Source organism: Neomonachus schauinslandi, chromosome X (genome assembly GCF_002201575.2).
Source record: "Neomonachus schauinslandi chromosome X, ASM220157v2, whole genome shotgun sequence".
Taxonomy (NCBI): domain Eukaryota; kingdom Metazoa; phylum Chordata; class Mammalia; order Carnivora; family Phocidae; genus Neomonachus; species Neomonachus schauinslandi.
The window spans coordinates 109,240,447-109,264,313 of NC_058419.1; the positions used below are offsets into that span (position 1 = coordinate 109,240,447).

At 34.7% G+C, this 23,867-nt stretch overlaps 1 protein-coding gene across 4 annotated transcripts in view; it reads right to left on the reverse strand.

Moving 5' to 3' along the window:
* The window catches only part of CNKSR2 (connector enhancer of kinase suppressor of Ras 2), a 273,654-nt gene that overhangs the window by 139,354 nt on the left and 110,433 nt on the right, over positions 1-23,867 (reverse strand). For all 4 annotated transcript variants that reach the window (XM_021682287.1, XM_021682283.1, XM_021682276.1 and 1 more), the window contains exons 5-6: positions 20,949-20,990; positions 5,061-5,180 (exon numbers count right to left, since the gene is read on the reverse strand). In XM_021682287.1, coding sequence (XP_021537962.1) covers positions 5,061-5,180; positions 20,949-20,990 — 162 coding nt within the window. The remainder of the gene's footprint in view (positions 1-5,060; positions 5,181-20,948; positions 20,991-23,867) is intronic.

A 23,867-nucleotide genomic window follows, 5' to 3' on the forward strand; every position in this document is an offset into this window, starting at 1 on the left:
ATCTTAAAGTATATTTGTAAGAGCTAAACACTAAATTTTGTCTCAGTTTTTTTACACAGAAGGACTGTGAGAGAATAAAGTGGGAAAAGACAGGGAAAGAAACAGTATATATTACTTGGACATACAAAACAACCATCACTTATCATTCTCTATCACCATCATCACGGAAAGCTACTGGTTACAATGTACCAGGGACTGTTCTACTTCACAATAGCCAATGTGGTATAAACTATCATTACTCCTGTTTTTTCTTTTTTATATTTAAAAAAATATTTTATTTATTTATTTGAGAGAGAGAGAGTGAGAGCACGAGAGGGGTGAGGGTCAGAGGGAGAAGCAGACTCCCCGCTGAGTGGGGAGCCTGATGCAGGACTGGATCCTGAGACTCCGGGATCATGACCTGAGCCGAAGACAGATGCTTAACCAACTGACCAACCCAGAGGCCCCTCACTACTTCTGTTTTAGAGATAAAGAAACTGAGGCACAGAGAAGCTGGGGAGTCTGCCCAAGGTGGTGAGGCCAGGTTTCAAGCCTAAGCAGTCTGACTCCAGACCACACTTTCAACCTCTAGGCTCCTGACTTATCGATTTATTAATAGGACAGTTGTGCACCTTCACTTTTCTTATTATAACATAATATTTGGCAACTGTAGGTATTAAAGTCAACTATTCACTGTTTAACATCTATGCTAAAAGACTGAGACTTCTTTAGCACACATGTACTATGTGCAATGTGGTTATAAAGAGTAACTGGGTCTCCTATTTTACAAATTTATTTTATTGCCCCATCTCCTCTGAAAATGGTAGGCAGAAGTTGATTATGTTTCTCTCTACATTTCTTTCAACACTGCGTATTACTGATTATGAATTCAGGTATTTGACAAGAGCTCTAAATAGTCTCATTAATGATTGGGTCATAGAGAAAGTTTAATATCCTAAAATAAATGTTTAGAAAAGGCAATATAGTCACAGAGATAATAAAAACTCATGGACATAATCTAGTTGTGTCTCTGGAAATAAAATTTGTGTGCAATTATTACACACACCAGGAACCTCAAAAGTGGCAACTGTAAGCTAAAGCAGGTATCTGTTATTTAAAGGAAGAAAATCTCATCATTATTTACATATAATTAAATGCTATATGACTTATATTAAAGTTAATTTTTTCAGAAGGATAAAAATATTTTTAAAATGCTTAAATAAAGGAGGACCTAACTATGTATACAGAATTCAATTCTAGCAACCTCACAGAAGCAATTTTAAAACTGCCACAAAGAACGAAGACATTGTTTCATTCAATATTTTCATTTTTAACCTTAATAAGCCACTTGTTGTAAATGCTTTTAATAATCAAAACTGACTTCATTCTTTTTATTTCCCTCTGGTAGTATTAATGAGAAAAATGGCCAAAAAAGTCAGGTACCCAAAGAAAGTAAAAGAAGCAAGTTGCTTGGATGAGGTTTCAAATTAATCATCTTCCAAATAATGAAGAGTCCACAGAACTACAGCTGATCACTTGTTCATCTCTGAGAAAGGGTCAACCAGCAGTACGTGTAATTCAAATGGCTCTTTTTCTGGACCTGAGACAAATCTGGTCTTCCATTTCATCAAAACCTTTATTCTTCCTTCTTTCTTCTTCTTTTTTCTTTAAACAATTAATTAATTCTGGAGCTGACTTGAACAACTCCCTCTTTCCTGCTTAGCTTGCCAAAATGACATTTGCTTCACTCAATCTCCAAATGTCAGTTAGCCAATGGGAGCCAAAGCAACCTCACAGTCAAGTCAATAGAATAAGGCATATTTGAGGATAATCCAAGTGTCTAATAGCAAAAGAGCTCTCTGAAGCCAAGAGACTTCCCCAAGGATGTCCCCCCAAGCCCCCTCCTCTCTATTGAACTCATCTCTTGGTTCTGATCTAGTTTTGATATGTTCCAATAGCTCTTATTCTCCCTCCTTTAATTTTCTGCTAATCATTGTTGTTTAAAAGCATTTTAGAAGCTAGTTGCATATTTTAATCATAACAAGTACATTTCCCATCATTCGTTATAATGCTTAAAACTCTCAAAACTAAGAAATCCTAGGGGATTTTACTAATTAGGTAGAAAGCTGATGAACAATCTATCCAGTTTATCAGTGGAAGAACCAAGCAATTACCTTTTGCCTATGAAAGATGTTGTTTTGAAACTCGCAGAAGACCTTCTGCAGATGTTTTAAGCTAATTAAACTTCCTTAAAGCTTGGTATTCTCCCACCTTTATTTCTTTCCTTCATTTACCATTTAGACATTTCCTATGGCTAAGCACATGCTAAATGTTACCAAAATCCTCAGATCTATTTATTTCAAATGTGACTGACTAAACTTGCTTAATGTATCTGATTTTTAAAATGATTCCTTGAATAAATCATAAAAATTTCTATTTAGGCATCTCTTTAACATGAATCACAAGAAATAGTTTTTATTTCACTTTTTAAAAGATTTTATTTATTTATTTGGCAGAGAGAGACACAGCGAGAGAGGGAACACAAGCAGGGGGAGTGGGAGAGGGAGAAGCAGCCTTCCCGCTGAGCAGGTAGCCCGATGCGGGGCTCGATCCCAGGACCCTGGGATCATGACCTGAGCCGAAGGCAGACGCTTAACCGACTGAGCCACCCAGGAGCCCTTTATTTCACTTTTTATTTATTTTCAAAATTTTGGATTTTTCTTTTCCTCCCTTGGAAATATTTTCCCAATGAAGTGCTGCCAATTGTCCTTTAAAAATGATTTCTCTAGGTGGTTCCAGTTTTAAAGTTACCCTCCTAAACCTCTCACACTTCCCTTTGGCAATTCCTTTTTTTTTTTTTTTAAAGATTTTATTTATTTATTTGACAGAGAAAGACACAGCGAGAGAGGGAACACAAGCAGGGGGAGTGGGAGAGGGAGAAGCAGGCTTCCCGCGGAGCAGGGAGCCCGATGCGGGGCTCGATCTCAGGACCCTGGGATCATGACCTGAGCCGAAGGCAGACGCTTAACGACTGAGCCACCCAGGCGCCCCCCCCTGGCAATTCCAACTTTAAATGTGGGATAATGGAACAAGCTTTGTTAAGATGTACTTTATGGAGATATATCTGGACTTAACCCTGCCTCTATTGTATATTACCTATGTGACACAGGGCAAATTGGTGAAGATCTGTGACTCCATTTTCTCATTTGCAAAATAAGAAAGTATCTACTCTAAAGAGTTGTGAGAAAATACTTGACAAATGGTAAGCACTCAGGTATTTTCTTTTCCAGCTCTTTCTCAGACTAACTGAATCTGGTTGTTAGCATTTTAAGATCACGACTGTTTCAAAGGCTGGACCCAGATCTACCTCTTCCAAATTCAAAAAATAAAAGACATGTCCAAGGCTATACCTTTCATTAAAAACAAGTCAAGATTTCATAATGTCAATTAGCACTGTACTGACTCACTTCATATGGTTACTATTTCCCATGATTTCAGTGGAAATTAGTGGGGGGAAAAATCAGGCTCTTTTCTCCAAATCCTGTCCTTAGCACCACAGACTCATAGAGCGAGAGGAAGCCTCAAGGTTGATCTAGTCCACCCTCCCTTCCCGACCCCAACATTCTACACATGAAAATAGCAAGGCCAAGGAGGTTAAATTTACTCCTCCACCTCCTCAAGATCACACTCACAGCTATATTTTATGTAAGTGATTTGTATTCAGGTGTCCTGACTCCTAGTCTAATATAATATATATTAATTCTTAATTTCCCACTCTACAAATCATGCTGACACAGCTTCCTTTCCTTTATAACTACTGAAAAGGGAAATATAGAAAGGAAACTCTTCAATATTATAGGTTGAAAGATGCTTTAAATGAAACTGGACTGTGTAAAGATAACCAAAAGGAATAGTAAGAATTTAAAATTATAAATATTACTTCAAATAAGTTTATAAATGCTAAAAATAAGCTCTTAAAATTAAAATTAGATATTACACTTATAGGCTATGATGATGACATACTTGCTGGCTATGTCTGACATAATGATTTCCATCTTCCTAGGAAAACACTGATAAAAGCCACAAAAGCATGAAAAACTACAGTTACCAAAAAGTAATTTGCCAAGTATCAGCAGAAAAGTCACTTTATTGAATAGATGGCCTCACTCTGAAAATTCACTGTTAGGAATTGAAGAAAAGCCACATAAAAATTAAACTTGCTTAGAGGTCTTTAAGAATATTACCTGAATTATATTATTTCCAAGATTTCTATTTTCTAAAATATCAGTAATTATATCCTAGGAAAATTCATCCACAAGGAGAAAGTAGAAACACTGCAGCACCAAACTAACAAGCCATAGTTGTGTAGTGGGTAAGATGCTCTCCAGCCAGTTTCTTGTTTTCTGTCTCTCGCTCTCATTAATATTAATTTTATATGCTTTCTTCCTAGAGGCCAACTAAAGAAAAAACTCTCCTTTGGGTTAAATTTAGAATCAATACAATTTTTAATCAAGTGAACAAAATATAGAAGATGATTATCTTTATTATTACATAATAAAAAATACATCTCCTAGATGTCAGCCTAGTTTTGGCAAAACCCACCTGCTTACTCACCCTTGTAAGGAAGAACGGATGTGAGTTATAAACAATATCGGGTTTGTCTAGCTTACACAATCTAAGGGAAAAGAGTCCTATTAAAACCACAACAAACCAAAGCAAAACAAACAAAACACCTACTTGCAAGGGCAGGTAACACTGGTTCTTAGTATAAAACTCTTAAACTTCCTTTAAACCTAAGGAACTTTGGTAGGGGGTGAAAGAACGTAATAAAAGCTAATTTAATACCAAAGTAAACAAGATAATTTAGAAATCTCATTTTAAATTCTCTTTCATTTTCATTTATCTTCATAAAACTTCTTATAGTGACAAAATCCCACTACTTTAATTTATCCCTAGAAAAAAAATACCAAAATATTCAAAGTTCATTAGAATTTATGATTCCCATATTTGGACGCCGCTTTGCCCACATTATTAGCTGTCCACTGATGGAGGGTGGCTTTGACAAATATGGTAGCTCTTACCAGCCCTTCACTTGGTTTGATGTTTGCCAGCTGAATCACTTCTAGGTGTGCAGACTGTGAAACCAGAGGATCCGATGACAGGGATATGATGTGGTCACAGACTCCAGAAAGAGTTTTACACTGAAAGAAAAAAATTACGGTAAACACATGTTGTTTATAACATATGAATCACTTTTTGTTTTAACTTTCTTACAAGGAAAAATAAAAGAAATAGTAGAAGTAGTTAACATTTTAGTCTATAAAATCTGCATAAGAGGTATTCAGGTGAAAAAACACACACACACACACACAACATAATTCTAAATTATGGATATAGGAGCTAAATATCGAAGTATTCAAGAAAGTTATGGGTTTGTTTCTATTACTTTATTATTTGATTCGTCAGAGGTAAAATCAAATGATTGTTTCTAAACAAGCTTAATAATCTGAGAAATTCTTGATAATAACCATTGGATTGAACTGAACTCAATAATTTCCGAAACACCGATGATCATGATCCAAAAAGTTTAAAAAAAATCCAGTCAACGACCAGGAAGATGAATCTTCCAAATCTGCTCAGTGAACTCCTCCTACTTATTTGTCTAGACTTTACTGCTCAAAGTTACCTTAGTATAAAGTTTCCTACCTCCTCCAGGCAAAGTTCGCCACTTCCTCAATACTGGTTTCTCAGCATTCTGTGAAGTCTGAAATTGTCTAATTTCATTCTGAAGCCCTCTGGAGGCAGGAACCACGTCCTACTCATCTCTGACTTCTCTTCTTCCCCTCCCCCTACCAACCACCCACAGCAGGTAGAGAGATCCTACAACATATAAGGTACTCAATAAATATGAGCTGAATAAACTGAAGAGCAAATGAGCTTTAACACTTATTAGAGCACCTGGATTGATGACAGAAAGCCAGTACTTTAGGTTAGGATAAATCCATTCATGCTGCTTATAGAATAAATTTAAAATGTTACATCCATAATGATATGGTCAAGAGTTAGACATGGTAAAATCATGAAGAAAGTGGAACATAAGTGACTGAAGCTTGGAGTATACTCCCCTCAAATATGCTGGCCCTTAGATGCTTCAGACTCTCACTGTACTTACTGAAACCTGGTGTCCATCATTTGGTTTATTATTTATTATTGTTATTATTATTTTACCTTTATTGTGGGAAGAGCCATTATTTTGCAGCAATCAAGGTGTGTTCTTCTATCCATTTTCAAGATGTCACATTTGTTCTGGGACCACTGCATTGCTCTATTAATAAGGGAGACAGTTCTCTCTGCCTGGTCAAGATAATAAAGACTCTCTTTTTATTTGCTGCATTCTGTACATGGCCCATGGCCTCTCAGTCTGTGCTGGGTTCAGCTTCCTCACACCAAACAAACTGCAAAGCTAAATTTCTCTCGTAATTGCACTCTTTTTTGCATCTGCTTCTCAAGGCTGCACTTTTATTGTAGCCATCAACCTCCAGAGCCAGACATCAGCCGGCAAGATATCAACACCCATGGAAAGAACGTGGGCTTGATATGAAGACAGATGTGGGCAATCACCACACTGCTAGTTACTTGCTGTGTAACTGTCAGCAAGTTATTTTATACACTTGAGGCTCAATTTCCTCTGGTAGAAAATGGGGTAATAAAAATTGCTGTATATGGTTTATATGACAAATCAGGTTAATGTATAAAAAAAGAGCCTAATATGGCTCCTATCCAAAGAACACACTAAATAAAAGCTTATTTTTCCCCGGTTGCTTTCTCTACCCTCAAAGGGCTTAATCCTTACTCATGGGATGAATTATCTCATTACTCTTCATTATATGGCTTTGTTGACCATGTTACAATGACCAGTAACCATACTGCATGGTCATGATGGGACAGTTCACATTTCTTTACTCTCTCTGATGTTCAAATCTTAGTGCTCACATATAATGAAAGTATTTACCCTGAAGAGCTGCTAAGCATAGTGCCAAGAGGAAGACCACCTCCCAGAACTTGGGAATCCTACAGGGCCAGATGTGGGCACGTGCCCTGTGCAGTTGCACAAGGGCCTGCACTTAGTATTGTGCTCTGCTCTTACGGTCTTGGGATTTTCCACTGTTTTTGAATAAAGGAGGGACTTGACGTTTTTATTTTGCACTAGGTCTCACATATTATGTAGCACATCCTGGGACCCCAGTTGTGTGTGTGTATGTGTGTGTGTGTGTATGCTTTAAATCCTCTTGACAATATTCATCAGCAGCCATGGGGAAAAGGACAGAATGGCAGCACTTAACATACAATAACTGGCTGATGTTTGAAAGGGAAGAGAACACTTTGGGGCAGATTTAAATCTTTTAGCTATTCCTTTCCTCTCATGTGTGGGTACATTTTCATTCTTATTTTCTCTTTATCTCAAAGGGGGAGATAATACAGTTAATTCTTAAAGAATTTTTCAATAGGATACTTGGATTGCATGATAATCTAAAGGATATATTAATCTAAATCAGTATGCCAAAAGAAATCTAATAATCTAAAGGATATATATGTTTATATATATAAATACATATGTTTATATATATATATTAATCTAAATCAGTACGTTAAAAAGAAACCTTCATAGTTTCTACAAACTGAAATATTTCAAGAGTCCAAAGCATAAGTAAATAGGAAAGTAATGGACGTATATAAATGGCTCAATATGTGTACATTACAACATTCAGGGCCTCATAGAACACACTGGTAATGAGCAAGAGTAGCTCTTGTATTCAGGCACTGGAAGCACTTAGAAGTGGGGTAGAAGGAGGAAAGGCGGAAATACTAGACTGGAGATGTGTTTACAAAAAAGAAAATACCAATTAAATCCACCGTATTAAGTTGCAAATCATTTTCTCTGATTCCTCTTCTTGAGTAATTTTGTTTGCCAAATACTTGCTATGTGCAAGGTCTGCTGGAATACAAAAGATGAGTAAAACATTGACTTTACCAGAAAAGCCATCAGGATTTAACAGATTAAAGATCTTGAAAAAAAATAATAGAAAGACTTAGAAAAGAAACTCCACTAGAACCTTGCTGCCTATTTTAGAGATAATGTACTAGAACCTTTATATTGTAGTATTTGGCACTTGACTAAGGAAGCCAATTAGAAGGGGTATAAAATGGCCTGGCTTTATATGCTAGTTCTGTACTCATTACTGCATTATACATCAAGCCACTGCAGGAAACCACATTAAGAATACTAGGCAAATCTGCAACGATGTGGATGGAACTGGAGGGTGTTATGCTGAGCGAAATAAGTCAATCAGAGAAAGACATGTATCATATGACCTCACTGATATGAGGAATTCTTAATCTCAGGAAACAAACTGAGGGTTGCTGGAGTGGGGGGTGGGGTGGGAGGGATGGGGTGACTGGGTGATAGACACTGGGGAGGGTATGTGCCATGGTGAGTGCTGTGAATTGTGCAAGACTGTTGAATCACAGATCTGTACTTCTGAAACAAATAATGCAATATATGTTAAGAAAAAAAAAGAAGAAGAAGATAGCAGGAGGGGAAGAATGAAGGGGGGGAAATCGGAGGGGGAGATGAACCATGAGAGACGATGGACTCTGAAAAACAAACTGAGGGTTCTAGAGGGGAGGGGGGTGGGAGGATGGGTTAGCCTGGTGGTGGGTATTGAGGAGGGCACATTCTGCGTGGAGCACTGGGTGTTATGCACAATGAATCATGGAACACTTCATCTAAAACTAATGATGTAATGTATGGGGATTAACATAAGAATAAAAAAAAAATTAAAAAAAAAACTAATGATGTAATGTATAGTGATTAACATAACAATAAAAATACTTAAAAAAAAAAAGAATACTAGGCAAAGTTCCAGGGAAGTTATTTAACACATTCTTGTAAAAAATAAATTTGCTCAGTCAGTAAAATTGTGTGATATTATGTTGTTAACATTCTAAAGCACAGTATTATCTATGCTACTTAATAGTATATTCTAGAAAAAGAAAACTATCAGATGGTAAGAAAAATACATCCTTTATTATTATAAGTGAACATCAATGTTACAGAGCACCTACCACATGTCTGGCACAATGCTAAATAGTTGACCTTTGAAGAGCATGGGTTTCAACTGAGTGGGTCCACTTATATGCAGAATTTTTAGAGTACAGTCCTGTGAATGTATTTTCTCTTCCTTAGGATTTCCTTAATAACATTTTCTTTTCTCTAGCTTACTTTATTGTAAGAACACACTATAAATACATATAACATACAAAATATGTGTTAATCAGCTATCTCATAGGTAAGGCCTCTGGTCAACAGTAGGCTATTTAATAGTTAAAGGTTTTGTGGAGTCAAAAGTTATATGTGGGTTTTCAGCTATATAGTGGTTCAGTGCATTGTTCAAAGGTCAATGATGCTTCATATTCATTATATCATTTATCCTTATAACAAGTTCCTGAAGTAGATATTATCTTAGCCAGCATAGCGGAGGAGAAAGCAAGGCAAAATAAGCAGATCAAGGTCATTGCCTTGGCAGAAGAAGGACTTGAATTCTTAATCATTATGCTTACCATCTCTTATTTCAATCCTTAAGTTTCAACTTGTTTTTGATCAATTTCATTTTGTATTGTTTAAAACCTAGGTCTGTATTAAATGGATGTTATACCGCACATTTAAACTACATAGTATAATGAAATATAAGCCAATCTTGCAAGCCTTCTTGCAATTTAGAATGCCGTTTAGATAAGGAGTAGTAGATTTGAGACTGTGAAAGGCACAGCTCTCCGGGAAAACTTAAAGTCATTTTAGCAGCAAAAGAACAACTCTATTCTAGCTAGAAGATGACTTGGTAATCACTTGTATTAAGGGCATTCTTCTGCTATTTTTTGCAATATTCATACCAAAGAATTTTAAATTCTATTTATCTTTAATTCTAAAAACAGAAAGAAAAACTTGAACCTAAAATTAAAGTCTAGTAAATAACATGCCTTTAATAAAGCTAAAGGGAACATAAGATGGCAATGAGTATTATAACTGACCCTGTGGATTCTGTTATAAGCTATCCAAGATGGTGACAAAAAAATAGTGACTAAACAGCAGTTGACAAACAAGGCTAGCTGTAACTCAAGAACCTTTTAAAACAAAAGAGGGTAATGGGCTAGAATCAGTGGTACTGTGACTTTTTTCTTCCCTCAGTAGTTCATATTAATTTCAGTTATGATTTAATATAATAGAGCATATTTTTGGAATGAAATGGAAAGTTTTCATATTCTGTTCTACATACATAATATATTTTATATATATTTGCATATATGTGTATGGCTAGTTCACCTAAAACTAAAAGTTCTAAAGGGAAAAAAGATCCGAGCACAGCACGTTTAGTATAAAACAAATGGTTTTAAAACAGTTGTAAAAGCCACATTTTAGGGGGTGCCTGGGTGGCTAAGTTGGTTAAGGGTCTGCATTCGGCTTGGGTCGTGGTCACAGGTCCTGGGATCGAGTCCCGCATCTGGCTCCCTGCTCACTGGGGAGTCTGCTTCTCCCTCTCCCTCTCCCCCTGCTCATGTGAGCTCTCTCTCTCTCGCTCACTCTCTCTCTCAAATAAATAAATAAAATCTTTTAAAAAAGCAACATTTTAGTCTCTGTGGAGATTCAAAAAACAGCAACCTTACATTAATTATATTAATATATAATATATTATATATTAATAATAACAGCATTATTTCATTATCACCAACTTTATCAAGTACTTATTAATACGTGAAGTTTCAGCTATTGTATTTCAAAAGGGAAACACAGTAAGTACTCTAAGTACAAACAATATTGAAAAGCTAAGGGATAGGAAAGAAGTCTTTCCTATGTTGGTTAGCATTGGAGCATACTAAGGCATGATTGAGCTACTCAAAGTATTTTTATTTACATTTTTCTAAATAAGTGAAGTACTGGGTCAGTTATTCTGAGTGTACTGGAGGAAGTGAATGGAACTACCTTTGGATTAAAAAATTAGAAATTCATTCGACATAAGAGAGAACTTCAGGCTCATAAGCTTAACAAAAAATTTTATAAAAAAAAAAGACTACAAAAGGACATTTCTACTTTTTAAGGCATATACATATATACAAGGAAGAATATAAAACCAAGACAAAATGGGGGAAACAACAAACAGATGCATATACATTTTAAGAAGGCAACAATGATGTGAAAGCTACAATTTAAGAACAGCTTAAATGATTCAGGCTTTATTATCAATAAAATGGAAAATAGTAACAGAAGTTTTTATAGTGTATACATATTAAAAGTTATTAATATAAATATTTAAATTAAAATAGTCTAGAAGACAGAGCATGTTTTAAATTTTTAAATTTTTTTTAATTAACACATAATGTATTATTTGTTTCAGGGGTATGTTTTTATTTTTTTGTTTGGTTTGTATATTAGTGTAATTCAGTATTATAAATCATGTGATTCTATGCCAACTTAGGATGACATTTGCATTGTATTTTGTGAACAAGAGAGGTTTTGTTTTTATAAAACAGCACACATTTATTCTAATATTAGTGAGAACTCTAAATGATATAAGCCTCATTCAGAAATATAATATTCTTAGTATTTTAATACTTGCCAGATCTCTGTGGAGCTAACAATTTCGTACTTCTAATTATGATGGTTCCCTAACAAGATGCAAGGAGTAAACAATCACAGGTAACTTTGAAAGAGTAAAATCCACAAAAAGAATTTAAATTGGTATTTAAAACTATTATTTTACATAAATATTCCCCAACACAGGAAGAATTCTTGCTCATATGAATGAAGAGAATTGAAGGAGAGATAATTTTTTAAACTTAAAAACTAATATAATAGAATAGAATTTCAATTTAAACCTAATGTAAAAATTATATCTGTATACAGTGAAGATTAAGAGTTTCAAATAGCTTTAGAATGCAACTGTAGGAGCAAATATATGATGGTTATATGAACTTTGCTCCAACAAGGCCTAGAAAACTCTGCAATTCCTTTAGGTTTCAAATTCTGATGGTGGGGAAAAAAACACAACAAAACAACTAACAAAATGAGAAGAAACCACCACCACCATTCCATAAAGCTATGTATTCCCTCAATAATCACTGAGGGTATCTGTTACTGATTCAAATGCCAACTATTATGTTCAAGGATTTCACAAACTGGGAAAGTGTTTCAGGTGGTCAGTTTGGCTTTGTGCTTAATATCACTGACATTAGGCATGCTGCCCTTGTGTTCCTGATAATGGAAAAGAGGCAGTAACACTTAAAAATAACCATCATCTGCGAATGATGAGGTCAGTACCAAACAGTGAGAGAACATAAATCCCAAATGTGAACCTGCTCTGATGAGCAAGAAGTGGACCCACGACACTTCTGACTTACTTCCAATGGCATCCCCAAGACATCCTGGCCTGAATTAAAGTTGACACAAGAGGCCCCACTCTCCTCTAGTTTCTGATAGGGAAACAGTCAGCTGGAAACCAGAAGTTAATCTGGGAAAATCTCCATTCTATTTGCCTGCTCTCTCAGGGGCAAGAAATAGAGGTAGGCAGGCTTGCAGTGGGTCCCCACGTAGTTGAGAGAGCACTCATTAGGGGGCGTGCTACTTTCCATTCTCAAAATTAACAAAGGTCTGGCCATAGGATTGCTCAGCTAAGATGTAGGTTATCAGGAAGAGGATGCCATTTTACTTTAGACTCAAATAGCAAGACTGAAGCAGTTCATTATAATTAGATGAACTTCAGGAAAATCCAGGCACTATCTATAGTTAACGGCAAATAAGAACAAACAGCTGAGAACAGGGAGCAATGTCTTCACGTAGCGTTGAGAAATTCAAAATTGCCATATGTGTTTTTTTGGGAGGAAAGAGCTAATTGCACTGTGCCAATTATGAATTTATTGGCTCTCAGCTCCAAATTCACCCTTCAGTGCTTGCTCTGTGATATATATGGCCAGGAGGTTTTAAGCATTTCTGCTTTACAAAAAGGACACTGTTAGGATCTTATCAGTAGAGGGCGCTAAAGAAACATCACAAGGGGAAGGAGGCTTCTCTTCCAGGTTCCCTAGTGTTGCATTTTGCTTTGTCTTGTTCCTGCTGCAGGGTCCATCAATGATGGATGTGTGTGAGAACATCCTGTGGTGCCCAGACCACGCAGTCCTTCAGTGACTTCTCAGCCTCGGCCTGGGCTCAGTGGCCACCATCCTGGGGCCCTCTTAGCCTCATACCCACAGCAGCACCCCACTCTCTTGGTGAGCCCTCCCACCAGCATCACTTGCTTATATCCTGGAAGGTTGTTTCCAGTTTGCCTGGTAACAGTGGACCAGCTCTGGCTTAGGCAACCCAGTGCAACCCTCTGGCTCCAGTGAGTTCTGACCCTCAACCTACAATTCTTGGCTGGTGGGAGAATGTCTGCTTGTAAGTTGTCCTTCCTTGTATATATCACCCCCGTACCCCATCCTAGGGAATGCTTTACATTCTCTTTATATCTGTATAGGTAATCTTCTATTGTAGTTTAATATCTAAAAAGACTTTATTTATTTGAGAGAGAGCAGAGGGAGAGGGACAAGCAGACTCCATGGTGACTGGGGAGCCCGACAGGGAGCTTGAACCCACGACCCTGAGATCATGACCCGAGCCAAAATCAATAGTCAGATGCTTAACCAACCAAGCCACCCAGGTGCTCCTGTTTAATAACTATTTAGATCAAACTTGTTTGTTACAGTTTGATTCTTGTCTCCAGATTGATTCCATTACCTTGATGAAGAAATCTTTTACAGTGACTGCAACTGTAGTTTAAAAAAATTTACAGTGTCAAAAAAAAATCCATAGCATCTTTGATCACACTGTGGTGAATGGTCTCAGATGAAGATGGCTCTTCAATTTAACACTTCATGAGACCATACTGTTTTTTACTGATTTTGTGAGTTATCACCAAAGAATTATGGCATTTAGACCTTAGAAAACACAGATACTCCAATCTCCAACTTAATCAGAAAGGCTAATTTAGTTTGTTCACAGCTAGTAAGTGCCAGAATGAGGTCAAGACACCAAATCTCTTTAACTTTCAAGTTGGTACTCTTTCTACTACATTACTCTGCCTCACTTGACTCCCCAACAAAAACAAGTATTCTTTGAGAACAAGGATTGCACACTCAGAGTCAGTCTGTGTAAGCATTTTATAATGCATAATGTGATCAGCAAATGTAATGTTAGCAAGAACATCCATATAATGTCTATCCAAATCATAATAAGACACATTAAAAAGAGATTATCTTAATTCATTATGTATGGCCATATTCCCTTTAGTATATACACGCTTTCCTTTTGTCCTAGAAAAGACATTTTTTACCTCCATCATATTCTGTCTGATTTTTTCTTTCCTCTATAAGACATTGACTTAACTAGAGAAGTTAAGTTACAGTTAAAATAATTTATAAGGCAATTAACCAACAAAATGTCAAAACCTGAAGATAGTCTAATACAACACTCAAGAGATCAATGCCTAGTTCAGCAATAGTGTTAGCATGCTTCTTCAGGTTGAGCACAAAGATAGTGAAGGAGGCCAAGATAGAAGAGTCACATCAACTGTGAAAACAAAGAAGCCTCTTGATGCTTTTCATGTATAAAACTCAGTATTAGAATTCATTTTAATGAGATGGCCCATAATTTGCCTGTCCAAATACTACTGTTACAGCCAAAATGTCAACCATACAAAAAAATATCTCCACTTGCAATGGCTCCAAACCACAGTGTTAAGAGAAGAGTCTAGCTGTAATTGCCAAAGCTGCCTTTTCAAAGCATTAGGGACCTTCAGAAGACCAATGTAAAATTATTTTGATGATGTCATTAGAGTGCCACTATTTTCAAGAAATCTCTAAAGATAAAATACCAATATGATCATTTTTATTTTATTATGGAACATGCTGCTGTCCCAGTACTCATCTTCAAGGTTTGGGGTAATCAGAAGAAAGCTATGTTTACTTAAATGATACAACATAGATGGTGAGGCAAAGTCTCAAATGAGCTCTTTATTTTCTCCTCTGGGCTCTTCTGTTAGACCTGTTGGTTCTGTGTAGTTTTAGCCATTTCTAGTCTAGATAGCAGAGAAGGCACAATACTCTCAGCCCAGATGGAATTTAGGAGTAAAGAACTCATACATTTAAAGACAGGAAAAAATTACACGAATGTTTATGAAATATAACAGTCAACATGCCAACATAAGCCTAATTAATGATAAAACCTAAAGTAGTGAAAAAAAGAGAATAGCTTGGAGGGAGAAAAGATAAGAGAGCATTTACGAGAATGTCCTTCCTACAAACTGTAAAGTACTACTTAACAAAAAGATAATCTTAACACTAACATAATAAAATAGGCATTCATTATTTTTATGAAAGCAGTGGGGATAAAATGCCAGTACAAAGCAAGTGCCATATAGAAGAACACACTGTTGGTCAATGTCAAAGAAGTATTTGAGCTCAGTACAATCTGATTTAAACCATGTGACTTTCATGATCATGCCTGGCCTGAGATTTTCAGTTTATCAAAGCTGGTAAGTGTTCCAGGCTCACCAATGAGAGCGGCAGGGCTGTGATAAGCACAGTTGAAGTCTGCTGAAGCACAAGGTCTCAAATGGCTTGTCAGGAGTGCTTCTCTCTCCAGATTCAAAGACTTAGTGAAAGGTGGGAGTGAGGAGAAAGTAGGGTATGAAACGCAAGAAAACTCCAGATTCCCTGTAACTGATTTACTGTGTATAAAACCAGCATCGGTGCAGAGCAAAAACAGATGCGCTCCAACCTATCAGGGAAGGTATAATCAGGGCCAAGCCTAACGGAAAGGGAAATACCAGGTCAATAGAGGGGAAATGCCTTACTGCTTATCAGTAGCCAACAATCACTCAGACGTATAGTGCACTGATCATCTGCATTTCCTTTTTGTCCTTTATGGCTGAGCTGTGTGGTCAGTTCCATTATACTTACTGACAAATTCCAAGGAAACCCAAGTTGTCCAGTTTCCTTTTATTCATTCTCATGTTTCATATTAACAGACATCTTTGTCTACCACTGCAACCAAACAACCAATCCTCTTTTCCACCCAACTTTCTGGTCTTCAGAGTTTACTACTTTAGAGTCTTAAGCATAAAAAACTGTTTTAAAGACAAGAACAGTGAGCATCAGGAAATCTAGCATGTGTACCATAAAATTATCCATTGAAAGCCATCAGGATTATGAATCTAATAGAATACATACTTGTATAATTTTTCATTATAAAAGCAAGGCAAACTGGGGCACCTGGGTGGCTCAGTCAGTTAAACGTCTGCCTTCGGCTCAGGTCATGATCCCAGGGTCCTGGGATGGAGCCCCCCATCATGCTCCCTGCTCAGTGGGGAGTCTGCTTGTCCCTCTGCCTCTCCCCCTGCTTGTGCTTTCTCTCTCTCTCAAATAAATAAAAATCTTTAAAAAATTTTTTAAATAAAAAAATAAAAGCAATGCAAACTAATTGAAGAAAATTGGGAAATATTTAAAAATTTAAAAAATCAGCTATTATCTTACTAAGCAAACATAATAAATATTAACATAGAATATTTTCTTTTAAAATTTTCAACAATGATGACTTGTGTTTATAATGCTTTTAATCTGTTTTTTACTTAACATTATTATTTAGAATCTTTCCTTGAACACTGGAACATAAATATTTTAGGTATATTCAAAAATGTAATTTATTCATAAATTATATATTCAGATATAATTTCAAATAGTAACTATGAATAGTAAATATTTCATCTTGTAATTGCACCATAATTTACTGACGCATTACTCTATTATTTCCTATTTTTCACTATTATACATAATGCTGTTCTAAATTCTTGTTATAAAAAATCTTATTGTGTTTTATAATTTGTTTTTAGACCAGATTCCCAAGATAGGTTAGGAATACAGACTCTGGAGCCAGACTGCCCGAGTTAAATCCTGTCTTAAATCCCTTCCAACTGTGTCACTTCAGGAAAGTCAACTAACCTTCCTATGCTTCATATGTTTCCTCATCTGTAACACGGAGAGGGTAGTAATAAAACGTATCTCATAAGGTTGTTACGAGGACCAAATGATTAGTTTATATACAGCACTTGAAATAGTGTCTGAGGCATACTGTAAATACTATACAAATATCAGTATTAAAGTTTCTGAGCCTTAAAATTGCCTAAAACTTAAAAAGGTTTAATGAATGTACATGCCTAGCGGTAAGGTACGTCCATTTTAATTTCATTAGATTCTCACTGGCATTCGAATATTTTTAGTGTGTATTTTTTTGTGTGTGTGTATTTGTGTTTATGAATTGATACGTGAAAAATTGTATTTCATTACTGTGTTACAGGGATTCCTTGTTTTCTGAGGAAAACCGCTGCTGGAAAGTAATGGTCGTTTTTGTGATTTAATTTAGGTATGCAGAGCTTGTCTCTTTAGAAATAAATAAATCCATTGATTTGCATTATCTTTCTGATTTAGCTAATGATACTTATCTATTTGATTTATTTAATAACCTTCATTTAAACAATAGCACTCATATATTTTTTTATTCCTCACTATGTGTTACAGACTCAAGGCTTGTGCCTCCCCCTTAATTCTTATGTTGAAACCTAATGCAAAATGTGATGGTTTTTGGGAGTGGAGTCCTTGAGAGGTGACTAGGTCATAAGGGCTGAGTCCTCTTAAATTGGATTGGATTAGTGTCCTTATAAGAGACCCTAGAGGGCTCCCTCACCCCTTCCACTATGTGAAGACTCTCTGTGAACCAGGGTACAGGCCCTCACTAGACAGCGAATCTGCAGGCACCCTTATGTTGGACTGCCCAGCCTCCAGAAGTATAAGAAATGTTTGTTGGTTAAGGCCCCCAGGCTAGGGTATTTTTGTTATAGCAGCGTGAATGGCATCTGATTTTGTTGTTCACTCCAGCCTTTTGCTACCACAAGTTTCCTATTCTGAAATTAGAAACTTTTGCTTCATTTACTTGGTAAACTTACTCAAATATATTTTTTCAAAAAGGTACGTTAGTGATCTTGCTGATCTAAAAATTATCTTTTTGTTGCTTTCACACATGAATGATAATTTAGATATAAACATTTTGGGACATTACTTTTCTTAAAAGATTTATGGATTTTGTTTCATCGTCTTCTGCCAGTTATGGTTTCACAGTACACATCTGAATACAATATAATTTCTATTTCTTCGAAGTCAAAACCTCTCATGTGTCTCTTCGCACTGGTTAAATGAATGTAGTTGCTTCTTGCCATAAAACTGTAAAATGTTACCAGAAAATATCGTGAAGCTATTATCTTTCCAATTCACTTTCTGACTTTGTTGAGAAATTCAGTTTTCCCAATTTCTATTCCTAAATTTTTCTATTATATCCTTAATTGTTTTCTTCTTTAGAAACTAATAATTAGTTGAAGGTGTGTTAACCATAACCTATCCTCTATAGACATTATCTTCTCTCATTTTTTGTCTTTTTATTAATTTACTAAAAATCTGAGTGTCAATAAAATTTATTTTGTGACTCATTGTTTCAATTTTCTGGAATAACCAGTATGGTTTTTACTGCTATCAGCATGGTTTTCTATTTCCATGTTCTTAGTTTTAAAGACTGCTTTTTTTTTAGTTCATTTTGTGTCCAGTTTATAGTGGTTTTGCCTTCTTTATAATATGGTATTCTATTTTAATGCAAACAATATTCTTTTGATCCTTCTTGAGATCATTAAATAGATGTTCTTAATAAACTTACTGCATGGGGAAGGATTTTCTTCTGATATATGAGAGGATACTTCTTCTCTTTCCCATTCTTTTTCTTTACTCATCCTTAAATAAAGATCTATTTCAAGAAAAGACACACTTCACAACTTTTCTTTGCTATCTCAGTTTGTTTAAGATGTTGAAGAGTACTCTGATGCTTATACTGCCTATGGAACTCCTAGGATATAGCAGGTTTTCATAAGTGGTAAGTTCTCCTTCCTCTTCATAACTGCCTTCCCTACTGTCTAGACAAAATAAAGATATAAGGATTGGGCCTGGGCTGAGACAGATGATGTTCTAGTGCATATCTCAAGCTACTGTAGTCTCTACTCATTTGTATGAGTACTCTGACTCAACTACCATAGTAACAAAGAGAACATTCAAATTCAGTCACAATTTGATTCTAAACAAGTTGTATCAAAACTCAGGTTTTTATTTTCTGGTGCACATAAAAAAGAAAAAGGGAAAATGGAAACATATAAATACTGGAAAGAAGGTCATGAGATTACAAATGATTTAACTTAGCAGATATTAATATTCTCATTTTACATACTAAGAACAAAGTCTTCTACAAATATCAAATCATTCTGTCATATACCTGAAACTAATATAATGTTTTGTGTCAATTACAGCAATAATTTTTTTTGATTGTTAAAATTTACCTTAAAAAATCTCAAAGAAAGTTAAAGCACTTGACTAAGGTCATGGAGATACAAAGTGTTAGAATTAGGGTTCAGATAGTTCTTTAGACTTAATGTGATTTCCTTTATACTACAGGAAATCTAGAAAGAGACTTTTTTGAATATTTTGTTTTAAAGAAAGTATTCCAGCATCATATAACAAGTGGTTGGTATAACTCAATACTATTTTATTATTTTCAAAAAGAATCTTATTGTGAGAAAAGTAACACACAAGTATATAACCTTCTACTGAAAGCTAGCACATTAAAAGGCCAGGAAGGGAGGAGTAGAAATAGACAAATACCACATGATTTCACCATATGTGGAATTTAAGAAACTGAACAAACAAGCAAAGGAGGAAAAACAGAGAGGCAAACCAAGAACCAAACTCATAATTGTAGAGAATACACTGAGGGTTACCAGAGGGGAGGTGGATGGGGGGGACGGGGGAAACAGGTGATGGGGATTAAGGAGGGCACTTGTGATGAGCACTGTGTGATGTGTATGGAAGTGTCGAATCATTATATCGTACGCCTGAAACTAATATCACACTGTATGGTAACTAACTGGAATTTAAATAAAAGTATCAAAAATGTTAATAAAAAATAAAAGAACAGGAGAACTCTAAAAAAAAAAAAGAAGAAAATACAAGTGCTTTCTGAGCTGAACTGATTGGTTAATGTCATCCACAGTCTCAATCATCATCAGACAGGATCTTAAATTCTCACTAGCTGGAATGTGAAATTGCCAAAGTAATATATTGCATTCACTTCTCAACTTCTTCAATGTTACTTATGTTGTCATTCATTTCTAACAGAGGTGAAGAAATTATCAGAACCAATGAGCATCAACCAAGTTACAGATTTACAAAGAAAAGCAGCAAACTGTTCATTAATAAGAAAGGATACTTTCTATAAAGTATACTTTCTAATACTTTCTATAAAGTATAATGTACTCACATTCCATTTCTAGTAATAAAATAAAATATTTGCAAGTCATTAATTGATTAAACAAATATTGCCAAATTAAAATTTGGAAGGTTCTTTGATGAGTATAGAATCTGATCAAAGGCAGATTGACTATTAAGTATTTCATCCAAATGACGATAAGTTGTTTACCCCATTATACAACCAAATACTTTTCTTTTTGTCACAAAAAAATTCTGATTTCAAATTCTCCTTTTTCTAGGTTTTTCATTATATTCCAACCTTACTACATATTACTATCTTAAAATTTGTATCATATTGTATCATATTTTCCTATTAGGATACAAAAGAATGGTTGTAACTAATTTAACTTGTTCTTTTATACTCTTTATATTCTTTTGTACTTTTCCTATGAGATAAGCAGAGCTCATTTTCATAGGCTATACCTTTTTATTTAATTACTAGTTAAATATTTTCTAATGAAGATGAAAATAAATTCAAGCATACTTACCACATGAAGAATTTTATTCTCTGTTTCATACACAGTACAGTCCTTTAAAAAAAAAAGAAACATATACATCAGTTTTTAAAAAGTCAAACATGCCTTTTAAAATACTTTCTTAGTGAATAAAGCCAATGTGATCTTTAAATTTAAAAAATAAAATACTTTCTTTGGAAATGTACAATTTGAAAAAGTCTTGACAATTCCAACAAAAACAGCAATAAGAATGGGAAAAAAATCTGGAATGCCATATACCAAAATATTCATTGTATTTAGCTCTGATGGTCAGTTACAGAGATATTCTTATTTTTGCTTAACTATATTTTCTAATTTTATACACATATATTAAAAAATAAACAGACACAAAATCAAGTATTAGAAAAAATTATTGTAACCATTTTCTATCTAAATTTTTATGTGTGATAAGTACTTTTTTGTTGAAGTATTTCTAGCATCTCAAATACTAATTTATTATAGATTGGAACATAAGGAAAAACACTAATATTTATTTCAATAGTCTGATCTTAGTTTCAAAAATGCTTTTATATTTTCAACTGTTGTAGGCTACCAAATATCCTTTATATTATGCATTTAAAATTGATACACACTACTAATAAACATCAAGTTCATAGTTCTTACCTAAATTTGAATCCTTGAAATTATAAAAAATTGTTTCTAAAAATCACCATTGTCTTTTTACCTGTAGTTGCTAGATTTACAATGAATAAAAATATAGCAAAGTGATCTTTGCTTAGAAACTTTGTTTCTATAGCTCATTTTTCTTAAGAAATTTATAAAATGGGCATGACATTAGTAGTAACCCAATAAGGGTATTGTGAGGAATAAATGAGAAAATGGATAAATGGCTTAGCACAGTATCTGGCATACAGTAAGTGATAAATACATTTTAACCATGAGTTATTGTTATTCTATGTCTTTATTTTAAAAATTTAAACTAATTACCTTTACTTCAAAATATAACATTAACTAATTACTATTTGACCATCTAATTTTGAAAGAATAACCATGTTTCACAGTACTGCATATTTTAAGGAATGATAGCCCATTTCATTTTTTCCCCTGAATTTAATTTTAAGAAAAGGAATCTTGTTGAACATAGTTTTTGATAATGCCATTTCACCACAATACCTTGTCAGAAGTATTACATATTCTTATTGGGGCAAAAGTTTTAAAGTTAAATTTGTGTGATTTATTTCACAAACTAATAGAAATACTTAAGGATTGGGCCTTGCTATACTGAAGGGCTTCTGTGCCGAAGAAGAAGTTTGTTACAAATTTAGACATATCTATGTCTCTATAAATTAAGTATGAATTATGTGTACAGGGGAGACAAGGTATAGATAAAGCATTTATACTAGGAAAGTGCATTGTACTTACATCTGAATTTGGAAGAGTCCAATTTTACATTAATTTCAAACACAATTACATCGGTAAGAGATGATTTGGGAAAAGCTGGAAAGTTGCCCAGTTTCCCCAAGCTGCCTGTACAACTTGCTTCAGCTATAATGGATGCAAGTTTGATTATTTACCTACCTTTCCAGAATCAGAGAATATGATTAAATGTTCAAACTTCAAAGGGATTCTCCTCAAGGAAAAAAGCAAATATGATCTAAATGGATAGCCTGCTAGTGATACAATAATCATACAGAGAATAACTATTTCAAGTTCTTCAAAATATAATACTTTACTTGCAGATCCCTAGTGTGACACAACAAAAAGAACTATTAAAAAAAATCTTATACTATTGTTAGTAATCATATTGTTTGTTGGTAGTAGTATTGTTAGTCTGTTACTGTTTTGCTGAAACTACTGCGTTTCTTTCATAGGATGAAGCAATCGAACAGTTATGTGATACTATCATTCTATCAGTTTTGGTGTCCTAAGTAATTTTAGCATGAGACAGAGTAGATACATATACAAGGTAAGTAGAACCTAGAGTCTCTTGATGTATTATGTGGTACACATATGTATGTATTTCTTAGTTCCACCCACTGAAAAGACACAAACAATCAACTGAGTAATGAATAAATTCCTCACAGTTAGTGATTTTCAAATACCATTTCCCGGGCCTTCTAGGAAAATGGTGGATTCTAAATCTGGGGTAGGAAATGTACAAGATGAGCTTGGATTGTACTGTGACACAGATAGAAAGAAGCTATTAAACTCTACAAGGATTGTGCCAGCAGGATTCAGAAGTCAACATGAGGTGATTCTTACTGGCCAAAGATGGAGCAATTGGGAATCTAAAAAAATAATAGTTGCAATGAATGGAAACAGGAAAGTACATATTAATTATTACATGTATTAATATAGTTGATGCTAAGTTTTATATGTACCAAATACATCCAAATATATTCAGTAACAGTTGTGTAATACTGAATATATTAAACATGGCCACTGACTTAGAAAAGCACAGTTTAAGGAGACAGGCATTCACACAAGTAAGTTAAAATATGTAGATTCCCCAAGTCTTCATAAAGTTTAAGTTTCAATAACTTTACAAGTATGAATGCCACAAAAATATAGAAATCAACATGTGAAAGGCCAATTATTTAAAATTTTAAAATACCGATATATTTCTCATTAAAATGCAAAGTGACCATTGTGTTGTGCTATATACATTGCTCAAGCCAAATTTCAAACTTTGTAAACACATTCATCAGCTCCTGCTTCTCAGTGACTAAAAGGATTATATCTATAATCTGAGCTTTAAGATTATTCAAAGAATGACGTACTGATGCATACTTGACAATTCTGACATGACCAACAAGACAAAGTCTAAAAGAGATATATCAGGTGACTGAGGTGGACAAGGTTTTCCTCAGTCTAAAAAACTGTCACAAATATTAAAATTAAAAACTTACTGTTTGAAATAAACAAAACCAAATGACTACAAAAGAAATTGGA